Source organism: Chrysochloris asiatica, unplaced genomic scaffold, assembly GCF_000296735.1.
Source record: "Chrysochloris asiatica unplaced genomic scaffold, ChrAsi1.0 scaffold00031, whole genome shotgun sequence".
NCBI lineage: Eukaryota > Metazoa > Chordata > Mammalia > Afrosoricida > Chrysochloridae > Chrysochloris > Chrysochloris asiatica.
The window spans coordinates 20,275,296-20,287,348 of record NW_006408549.1 but is presented as its reverse complement, the minus strand read 5'-3'; the positions used below and the strand labels follow the sequence as shown (position 1 = coordinate 20,287,348).

General features: G+C 39.6%; 1 protein-coding gene across 1 annotated transcript in view; it reads left to right on the top strand.

Annotated features, from left to right (window-relative positions):
• Positions 1 to 4,979, top strand: part of WWP1 (WW domain containing E3 ubiquitin protein ligase 1) — a 118,514-nt gene extending 113,535 nt beyond the window's left edge. Inside the window, exon 22 of the mRNA XM_006859263.1 lies at positions 4,880 to 4,979. Coding sequence (XP_006859325.1) covers positions 4,880 to 4,979 — 100 coding nt within the window. The remainder of the gene's footprint in view (positions 1 to 4,879) is intronic.
• The last annotated feature ends 7,074 nt before the right edge of the window (positions 4,980 to 12,053 follow it).

The following is a 12,053-nucleotide window of genomic DNA, read 5'->3' as shown; positions in this document are numbered from 1 at the left end:
TTAGATCCAGAGAGGGAGAGCGACTGTGTGCTGAAGACCTGGGGGTACGGGGGAAGGATTGCATGGAGGGGATTGTAACCATGGCAGTGAGATGATATACGATAGAATGAATGTAAAACTAATGTTCTCCCATGTAAACTATCACATAATTCACAATAAAACATTTAAGAAAAAAAGAAATATTCAGGACACATTCTTCCAGTCAAGACCACCTCTCCTCTGTTGTGCCCACTGGCAGGCTTCTCTCCACCCAGGCAAAGTTAAGAGCTCTTTTACAGTTACTGATAAATGCCCAAGGGGCACACCACTCCACCTTAAGCCTCAGCCAGTAGGCACATGGATCAGCAAATGTACCTTCCCCAACCAGGTGCCTGAAGGCACCCCACTGTGCAAGCAAACCTCACTCCCCAGAGTCCCTCAGCTTTACTTGCCCCTTGTCTGTAAACCCACTGCTCTGTCTCGGATCTGGTTCTTGATTCTGCTGCTGCTGCTGCTCCGCCACTGCTCCAGTATCACAGCTTTCAGTCCCTGGGTCTTAGAGCTTCAGTGTTCAGGGATCTCAGGCTCCAAAGGATGGGCTCCACTCTTGGTTTCCTTTAATGGTAGTGAGATCACCTCCCTCCTGTTTCTGAGGTGGCTCCTTTTATACCCACATTAGAGTCCCAAGATTTACAATTAACTCTACTGATAATCATAACTGAGTCATATAATTCATCAGCATCTTCCCTCACACTCAGACCCATCAAGAAAAATAAGTTTGGTGGGCCTTACAAAGACTCTGATTAGAAGAAACATAGGAAGTAAGTAGTTCACTGCACAAGGTGAAGTCCCTATTTAGGAGTGAAAAAAGAAGAAAATTTTGAGGAGAAAGAATGAAAGTCAACAGATTAGGCAAGTGTTTATTAGAGAAACATGACATAGAATGCTGGACAGTATTGGATTGCCCGCTTCGATTTAGTAGTTAATTTAAAGTGACCATAACCTGTAGTTGTATGGCTTTTGGGCCCCAGCATTTTTCAGCTACTACAAGAAAGCTGAATAGGTTCAGGATTTAAATTTTGCCTGTTAAGTTTAAAAGTGGGAGAGAAAGACAGGATTTGAAAGTATTTGCACAGTAGTGATTAAAATGATGAGCTTTAGTCTCTAAAGTAATTATAATGATGGACTAAATAAAGAAGGAAGGGCAGGAGAAGCTGTGGATCAGATAGGATAGTGAGAAAGTAAAAGGGTCATAGGCTGGCATTGTAACTGAAGTAAGCTGGAAAGACAGATGGTTCGAAAGTAGGACATTTAACTTAGAAATTCCCTTTACTGGTTATAGCAAAGTCCAAAGTATGATCTGAGGATCAGTAACTGAAGAAAAGTGGGAAAACAGGTCACTGGCGTAGGTCAAGATACAGACCTGGGAGACCATGGAATTGCATGCCATGGGCATGAATGAACGGGGCCAGTGAACCAAAACCTAAAGCTCTCAGTGAGGGAGCCTGGTCAGAAGAAGACAGCAGTGAGTTCAGAGAGATTGCAGAGTTTTCTTGATGGCAGGAAAAACGGTGTTTCACACTACCTGGGTTTCAGTAAAATCAAGAGAGAAGAGTTTTTAAGACTATTTGAGTTTGAGTGTGTATATACCACTAACTGAAATGTCAAAGAACAGATTGAAAAGATTTGAGATGGAGGAAGGCAGTGGGGATTTAATTCAAATCAGGGGAAACACAGATCAGTACTGGGATGAGTGTTTGGTTCATAATGGATGAGCCAGAAAGACTATACTTTTAGCAGTGACTACGGTGCCCAACGTAAGCTGTGATAAAATCTGAGGGAATTGGCCTTGATTCTCAGAAGGACACAGGTTCTACAGCTGTTGTTCCAGTGCTTTGCTCAGTGAGATGGCAGCTTTCTGGGCAGAGGTTCTTCAGGTTCTTTATAATGGTATAGCAAGCTGCAGAGTACTCTCCCTTCGACTATTTGGGAAATGTATTGGTCAGTCTAGAATTTATAGGTAAGAAATTAGAAGTAGTAGCTTTGACCTTGTGTGTGTACACGTCACAATTCAAACTCAAAAAGAACTGTAAGTAAAACTGAATTAAAGCCTTGAAGTCTACAGTATTCTGATAGTCACATAGTAACTCTAACAGAAAAGATGAGTGGGTTTTAGTATTTCTTTGTCCTTATGCAAAACATAAAGATAATTGTCTTAAACCAGAACTCTCTTTGGGTGTTCTCAAAACTCTGGGTGTTTTCAAATGAACTACTTTCTTATTCAGTTCCCTTAATATTTACTAAGCATCTCCTAAATGGAAGGAGTTCTGGCGTGGCACTCTAGGATAAGCATTGGACTGCTAGCCACAAAGTCAGTAATTCAAACCCACAAACTGGTCCTCAGAAACCATATACAGGGTCACTATGAGTTGAAAGCAACCCGATGGCACTTACCAACAATTAGTATCATATAGAAATCAGAGATCAGTGTTGTGAGACTAAAGAGGTGACTCTGCCCTCATTCATGGGTTTTAGAATCTAATGAGATAAGCCAGTCACTCAGAATACACAGTTGATTAAAGTAAATGTTAGGATCGAAATAAAACACAAGGGAGCAGAGCTTAAGTCTATGTAAGACACTCAAGGAGAACTACGTGGAGGAAGTGGTCCTATTTGAACTAATCCTTGGTTTTCATAGGCTGGAAAGGATATTCCAGGATACTGTAAGAGAACCACAAGCATATGGTTAAAGAAACAGAAAAGTGTGTTATATACTTACTGTTGCTTTTGTTGTTATGTGCCTGGAGTCGGTACCAACTCATAGCTACCCTGTGTACAACAGAACGAAACACCGCCCAGTCCTGTACCAACCTTACAACCATTGCTACATTTGAGCCTGTCACTGCTGCCACCATGCCAATCCATCTCATTAGGGGTCTTCCTCTTTTTTCCCGACCCTCTACTTGTCCAAACATCATTCTTCAAGGATTGGTCCCTTTTGACAATATGTCCTAAGTATGATAGATGAAGTCTGGCCACCCTGGCTTCCAGGGAGCATTCTGGTTGTACTTCTTCCTACACAGATTGGCTTGTTCTTTTGGCAGTCCATGGTATGTTTAATACTCTCCTCCAACACCATAGCTCAAGTATGACCATAGTCACTGTCCAACTTTCACATGCATATGAGGTTATTGAAAATACCATGGCTGTGGCAGATGCACCTTAGTCCTCAGACTTACATCTTTGCTCTTCAACACTTTAAAGAAAGAGGTCTTATGTAGGTCTTGTCGTATGCTTGGGAACGTTGAGTTGATGGGGGCTAGACTGAAGAGCATACGTAGGCTTGTATTCTCCCATCCCTGCAGTAATGATTGTAAGGCAACAAAACAGTTTTGCAACATAAACTGGTATATGTCTTCTTAGGGATGTACCTCTGGCAGTGCCTTAAGGCTAAATAGGTTATGGAGGCAAATGAGGTGAGTAGGCAGGAGATTCTTAGAATGAAGAAGTACATACACAAGGATGCAGTGGCTAAAGAAATTTCAGGAGGGAAAAGATGGGAGGGATCTGGTAGATGAAATGACAGAATTTGACAAAGGCCACATGTGAAAAATATAAGAGAATTAGCAAGTGACTGATTTTCTTAGTATAGGACTGTTGAAAAATGAATTTTTTTCCTGACCTCAACTGACTATCATTCTACCTTGAAGCATGAGGTTAAAATGAAAAGGGGAGGGCATTATATAGTCTTTTGAATTGTTACCATTAATATATCTAACTTCTTAAAATAGGGACAGAATGTGTTCTGACAAGGGCACCATTTTAATTGCCTGCTTTGTTTTCAAAAGGCACTTAATTCCCAGGTTTCCCTTTAGGATGAGTCTGTAGGCACATTGAGTGGAGGCAGGAGCCCGTGGGAAGTGGTGGGAGTGGTTAGAGGGAATCTGGGGAACCTCCACAAATGGCCCAGATGAGAAAATGAAGGCACAGAAAGGTCTGACTTGCTCAGAGCTAGTTAGCCACTAATAGAGCAGAGACCAAAACCCTCAATATGCAAATCCTAATTCAACTACTCTGTGCTGTCTCATAAAATTAAATGTTCATTGTAAATTGAAAAACAATGCATTGATGTTTTCAATATTTTCCCATTTCTCACCAGTTAATCCTGATAAGAAGGGAATTCTTTGAGTCTGGTAGGGTTGAAAAAGCATCATTTAGAAGAGGATAAACATATGTGATTATTTGAAAAAACAAAATACATGTTTGTTTGACTATCTCCACCCCAGAATGTAAGTTCCATAAGGACAGGAGCTTTTTCACCCCTATAGCAATAGCCACCTAGAGTCCTGGTATGGGGTATGGGGTTGTAAGATAAGTACCGGACTGCTACCTCAAGGTTGATAGCTCAGATCCACCAGCCGCTCCTTGGAACAGAGTCACTATGAGTCGGAACTCAGTCAGTAGTGCTTAACTACATATCAATGGTTACTGGAACAACACCTGATAGAGAAGAGCTGGTCTGTAAATAACCAATGAATGAATGAGGCCCTGTTAACCCAGGAAACGGTAAAAGGATTTATGACATAATGCAGTAAAAATAGTACAAAAAAGAAAATTATTTTAATTCCAAAGTCATCATCCTTATTATTTATTTGTAATCCATTATATGTATAGATCTTAAATGTGAATAGACTGCTTTCTGAAATTAGGATATGTTAATACTATACTACTCGAATATTATTATAGTAGTAAATTATATATCTGGCAGATTTTATATATATAGCATAATTCTTTGATCTATTCAGTTTTTCCAGTGTGTTTTAAAAATTACTGTATTAGAAATATTTTCAGAGTTTGTTTTATTGAAAACACATCTGATTTTGTTTCTGTTTTTATTTAGTTTTAATCGCTTGGATCTACCACCATATAAGAGTTATGAACAACTAAAGGAAAAACTTCTTTTTGCAATAGAAGAGACAGAGGGATTTGGACAAGAATGAATGTGGCTTCTTGTTTTGGAGGAGCTCTTGCATTTAAATACCCCAGCCAAGAAAAATGGCACAAATAGTGTATATAAGCTGTTCATTCTGTACAGTGAATTTTCTGAACCTCTCAAAGTATAAATGTTTTCTGTTCTTTCACAGAAATATGCAAAAGAAATCATCCTTTTCTACTTTATTTATTGTTTCCTTGAAGTAACTGACCAGGAAAAAGACCATCCTTAAATTTTGAAGCAAGCAAGACTTTATCAAAACTTAATTATATATGAGCGTATGATAGTGGCTCTAGTTTTATAGAGCCACAAGTGTATTAAACATGACAGCCATTCATTCAAACAGATCTGGATTTGCTTTACCTTGTTTCTAGAATCCAGGGGAAAAGTGCAAATTGCTCCGTGTTGTTTTCCCTTATGCAACATCTCCTAAGGGTGTTTAGTTGCATGGCTGTTCAGGAAGGTATTAAGGGCTTAGGCAAAATCTTACTTTGAAATATATTAAGAAATGCTGCTGGCTTTTCTGGACAGGTGCTTGAACCTGTTGATATGTTTTAAATAAATACAGTAGTTGAAAAGTTTTCCTCTTTGCTACATCAGTAATACAGGCAAAGTAATGAATGAAACCATAACTTACATAAAAGTCATATGTTAGAACTGATACCATTTAGTTTATTGTAGAGATTAGAAATAATTCATTGAGCAACATAGAAGTTTGTTTACATGTTTCTTTGGAATCCTAGGTATTTGTGGAATTAAAAAGAATCAGGCACTTCTATACTCTTGTTTTTAAATCTGTGGTGTTCTTCAAATTTAACTCCTAATAAAATGATACAGTTTGATACTGAGGAACATATAAAAGGAAATGTGAACTTTTGCTGCTTCTGTTTGTGTTCCAAATTTCAGTTTATAAAATCAGATGGATTGAGGAGTTACTTAAGCATTTAAACACTCAAATGAGACTAGCAATTTTCTATTAAATTATTTCCACTCCTCTTAAATTCAAGAAAATTCTATGTATCTGGGTTAAATAAGCATATATAAAAATCTTTGGGCTCTCCCCTCTTTATACATAGACCAAATTATTTTTGTCCTAAATAAAAAAAAAATGACACTTTTTAATTGTTCTTCATTATTAAGGGCATTTGCTAAATGACAAAGATGTATAATAAAATCTTATGTGAATGGGCTTCCTTACTAATACAGATATTTACATTTCCATTTGTATCATACTTTCAATATGCACTGTAAATTTCATTAAATAACTTTAAAAAAATTTTTATAACCATGGAACTGACTTCTTAGAATGTGATCTCTGTAACACATCACTCACTGCTAAGTGCATACAGAAAGTACTAGTATAAAATTTAATTTCCCTAAATAGTTTTTGTTACAAAAATTTTATTTTTCTACACATTAAATTGTGTTCTGCATTTTTACTCAAAATTAGATAAAGCAGTGATCCCACTTGGTTGAATAGACTCCGTTCCCAAATTCTCACTACTTTTTGGTTATTGTGAAGCCTTAAAGAATTTTTTTTTTAAAGGTGGAAAAAAATGTTTTTTTTTTTTTTTGCAACTGAGGTTAACTAGTCTTCATAAAAGGAAAACTGCTTAAAATGTACCATTAGTTAAATATTAGACACAGAGAAGGTACCACTGTGAAATACACAAAGAAGGTATTGCTGTGATAAGAGGAAGAATATGAGAATATCACTGAGCTGTTTTCTGTAAAGACAGGAGGCTTTAGGTTACTCACTGGCAGTCTGAGAAACTCGAGTACTGTGGCCCACTTCTCACTTGTTCTCATCCTTTCCCATTCCCATTCCCATTCTGTGCTGGGCTAACCATAAAGAAATCACAAGTGCAAGTGCAAGAATAGACAGGAAATAGGCAAGAGAGATAGGCTCAGATGGGTTCATGTTGCTATTTCACTTCGTGACTTCGTGACTCTCCCTCCCACCACTGAGCCAATAGATGGATCAGGGGCACAAACCAGTGTTTTCAAAATCAGGCATTGGTCTTCCAGGAAAAAAAAACAAGTGTTTTCTTTAGTACTGTTCCTCTCCTAGACAGTGGAGGGCGAAAAGACTTAACAAAATATTTCCTCTGCTGACTTCAGTTAACCATCATCTGCTCTTCTTAACCTGAAAATTATACAATAGTATGTGTCAACTTTATTACCAAGCAAGTTTGCTTCTGATAAAAATGACCTGACTGGTAAGTTGCATCTGAACTGGGAAAATTCCAGATTGTTGGTATGAAACCACAGCTTTGGGTGTGGAAACTCCTTTAACAGCAGGCCCTTATGAGAACCTGGAACTGGGAAGATGACCATTCTTGGAGAGCTTTGTGGATGTTTGCAAAGTCTGGAAAAGAGGCCTACCCCGAAATCACCCTACTTGACCCCCTATGTCTTTCTGAATAAATTGGTGCCAGGTGTGACTGATTGTAGTTTTCTTGGTCTTGAGTGTTTTAATTGGACCTGAGGTGAACCCCTGGTGAATGATGTAGAAGTACAATAGAAATCCTATTGAAATATGTAGATGACAGAATAAAGGTTCTATAACATTATTTTCTAATCCATTGACTTGAAGTCACCAAAGAATTATGGTTTTGCCTCCTCAGGAGAAAAGCACAGTCTATACCAGACTGCTAGCGTATCATATTTAGTCACAAAAAAACAGTCCAGTGCTTATTGAAGGCCGTGAAATTGGTAAGAACAGGACACTCATTAACTCCAAAGCCCTTGCACTCTAGCTCCTCAAAAATCTGGTAGCGTAGTGGTTACAAATCAGGCTGTGAACCTTAAGGTCAGCGGTTCGAAACTACCAGCCGCTCTGCGGGAGAAAGATGAGGCTTTCTACTCCAGTAAAGATTTACACCCTCGGAAACCCTGTACAGGGTCGCTATGGGTCGGAACCGACTCGACGGCACTTAACAACAATATTCTCAATAACTTCTAGGCATATAATCTAAAATAGATTTCGCAGTGAGCATCATGAAAAAGCATAAAATACCCTTAGAATAATTTATCAAGAACAAAAACAAGTCTAGAAATGACATCTAAATTACAAAATTTCTCCAATCTCCTCTAAGAACTCAATCAGATACTAGTATTTTCTGAGTGTTTACTGATGTTCATGTTAAGTCCTTTTGATATTCTAATCCTCACAGTTCCATGAAATTAACTTTTTTTCCTTTGGTTTTAAGCTTGCTCATTTTATAGACAGGCACTCTGGTGGCATAGTGGTTACGAATCAGGCTGCTAACCTCAGGGTCAGCAGTTCAAAACTACCAGCAGTTCCATGGGAGAAAGATGAGGCTTTTAGCTCCTATAAAAATGTACAGCCTCAGAAACCTTGTACAGGGTCACTATGAGTTGGAACTGACTCCACGGCACATAACATTTTATATGTAAGTGAAGTCAATAGAAGTTATTTGTACCAAGTTCATAGCTAGTCTTGGAGTCCTGGTATGCTACTGGGTGTTAATGCACTGGACTTTTAAGGTTAGTTTGAACCACAAAGTCAACAATTCAAGCTCACCAGCCACTCCTCAGAAACCCTATACAGCATCATTATGGGTTGGAACCGATTCAATGGCACTTAACAACATAGCTAGTCTTTGTAAAAATAACGTCTACTGACTTGTCTGTAAAATGAGCAACATTAAAGCAAAAAGGGAAAACTAATTTCATGGAATTGTGAGGATTCAAAATTAAAACAACGTGAGCATCAGTAAACACTAGAAAATACTATTACCTGATTGAATTCTTAGTGGAGATGGAGAAATTCTAAAATTTAGGCTATGTCATATCTATACTTTAGTTCTTGATAAATTATTTTGAGGGTATCATGCTTTTTCATGATGCTCACTACATAATCTATTTTACAAAGTCTATAGCTAGTCTGGAGTCCTGGTGTGGTGCTGTAGGATAAGCACTGAGCCACAATGTTGGTTTGAACTGCAATGTCGGTGGTTTGAACTCACCAGCCACTCCTCAGAAACCCTATACAGGGTCGCCATGAGTTTGAACTGATTCCACAGCTCATCACCACCACCATCAGGCATTTAGAAGACAGTACTACAAACTTGTTTACAGATCTGTGAGGAAATAAACATCTCAAACTAGCAGGTCAATTCATCAGACCTGTTAGGTGGGGCTTGCACAGAAAGAATGTGATGAACCACCATTAGGGTTCATTCCCAGCAACAGTGGACCACACCCTGAGTAAGGAAATGCCCAAACCTAGTGTGAGCGCTCATGAATCTGGTTTCCAGGAAGATAAAACAGGAGACAACATCTTGAAGGGAAATAGCCATTGGTGTGTAAAGGGAAAGATAAGAAAAGTTCTGCAAAGGACCCAGCAATTCCTCTTCTGGGCATTTATTCCAGAAAAATTTGGTCTACTTAGAAGCCTGTTTATAATGTTCATAGTAGCTTTATTTGTAATAACCCAAAACTAGAAACATCCCAAATGGTTAAACTGGTACATCTGTAAAATGGAATATGGTTATTTTGTGCTATGGAGTCGGTTCCGACTCATAGCTACCCTGTATAGGGTTTCCGAGGCTGTAAATCTTTATGGGAGCAGAAAGCCTCATCTTTCTCCTGCAGAACAGCTGGTAGTTTCGAACTAATGACCTTGAGGTTAGCAGCCCAATTTGTAACCACTATCCTACCTAGTCAGCACTAAAAATGAGTGGATTGTTGATATAGATGGACCTCAAAGGAATTGTGCTGAATTAAATAATTAAATCTCCAGAAAAGCCTGTAGTTTTCTCAAAATGACAAAATTATAGAGATGGAGAAAAGATGAGTGGTTGCCCGGGGTTAGGGATAAGAAGTGGTTACGTGTGACTTTAAAGGGTAGGCAGTAGCATAAGGGATCTTTGTCATGGTGGGACAGTTCTCTAACAGTGATTCCAAACATCTATACACTATAAACAATACACAAGATGTTGTGGTGTCAATTCCGTTCCGACCCATAGCGACCCTGTATACGGTTTCCAAGGAGCAGCTGGTGAGCTTGAACCGCCGACCTTGCAGTTCAAACGGTTTTGCAGTCTGACACATTTAACCCACAGCGCCACACCAAGACTCTACTAGGATATCAAAAACTCACTCTCCCCTGCATAAAAGGTTTTATTACTGAGAGATACCTGATTTCAAAAGACATTTTATAAGAGGATATTCCTAAAGCAAACCCTTTACCTCCTCCCATTTGATTACTTGCTATTATTACTGGTGACGCAACACAACACACAAACACAACCCTCTGAAAAGAACACTCCCATGGGGGAGGAGGGAGAGTAAAAGTACTCGATCGATACATGCTAATGGTTGTGTGCCATGGAGTCAGTCCGACTAAGTGACCTTATACAGGGTTTGCGAGGCTGTTAATCTTGACGGGAGCAGAACGCCTCATCTTTCTCCCACGGAACAGCTGGTAGTTTCCAACTGCTGACCTTGAAGTTAGCAATCCAATTGTAACCACTACACTACCAGAGCTCCTTGACAGCAGGGAAAATAGGATGCAAGCCCAGAAACCATCTTCCCACCACTACTTATTGAAAATCTGATGTGGGGCAGTTCCGGGTTTGAACAAACGGAAAGTGTCAGGGTTTGAAGCTTCAGGGTTTGCATAGGAGACCCTTCACTATCAAGTGAAAGTATCTAAAATCGAAAGAACTAGAAACGAAACCTATTATTACTCTAAAGTCAGAACGATTTGTAGTAACAGCGCCACCTGCTCTAAACCGGCCTAAGACGGCTTTGTATGTTACTCGCTTGAGTAGTTTGGAGGAGAGCTGCATGAAGATGGAGGATAACGCTTCGGCACTTCAGACTCGTGTTCGCAAGTCTGCCATTAGTGACCACCCCAAGTCCAAGACTCATACTAAAAGGGAGGCAGAATTTGAAGAGCAAAATATGAGAAAGCAGCAGAGGCTGCATCTCTTCAGTGCAATGTTAAGTGCCTGTCAAATCGATTCTAACTCATAGTGACCCTGCATAGGGATTCTGAGGAACGGCTGGTGAATTTGAACCTTATGGTTCAAACTACCTTGTATTATCCTGCAGCGCCACACTAGGTCTCCTTCAGTGCAATAGTACTGCACAGAGAAAGTCTTATCTAGGATTTTGTGAAAATGTGCCTGGAAGCCAACATACCACCTGAGAAGGCTGACCACCCAGCAGTCCGTGCTTACCTGTTTCGCCACGTGAAGAAGGGAGGCTCCAATACCTAAGTGGGACCAGCTGAGAGATCTCATCTGCCTGCTGGATATGAAGGTAAGACTCCACTCCTCAATTCCCAAGACTGTTGGCACTGCAGCTACCACCATTGTGAGCAAGATAAATAAGGTAGAATATTAAAGTTATGTGTTGTTTGTGTGGCTCGTTTTTATATTTCACTAAAATCATGTGATGCAGAGTAGTTTTGCAGTGTATAGATACCTGCAAGGGAAGGAGGAGAAACTCACTGCAAAACTTTTAGTCACCAATGGTATGGTATAAAATAAAACTTAGGTTTAGATTGTGCTAGGGTGCCCTGGTGTGGCACTGTGGAATAAGGTGCTGGACCGCAAAGCCAGCGGTTCAAATTCACCAGCTGCTCTTCAGAAACCCTATAGAGTCCAGCTGGATCGCACTTAACAACAGGATACCAGAAACCTGATGGTTATCTTTAAAATGTATAGGTTTCCTCCTGAAATGTGCATGGACGAATTGCCCTACTATTTTATTTTACTCTGTTGCTTTGTATGAGAGTATTCCTTGTAAGGTTACCTAATTATTCTGATTGAAGAGCAGCCGGGGACATTGAAGGTGATGCCAAGCAACACCACTCACAATCCCTCACTCATTAGAACAACCTCTTCAAAATGGAAGGGGTGGAAGTAAACTGAACATCTTCAATTCCCTAGCAGAAATGACTATTTCAAACTATGCTTTACTTGTTGTTGTTGTTGTTGTTGTTAAGTGCCATAGAGTCGGGTCCGACCCATAGCGACCCTGTACAGGGTTTCCGAGGGTGTAAATCTTTACGGGAGTAGAAAGCCTCATCTTTCTCCCGCGGAGC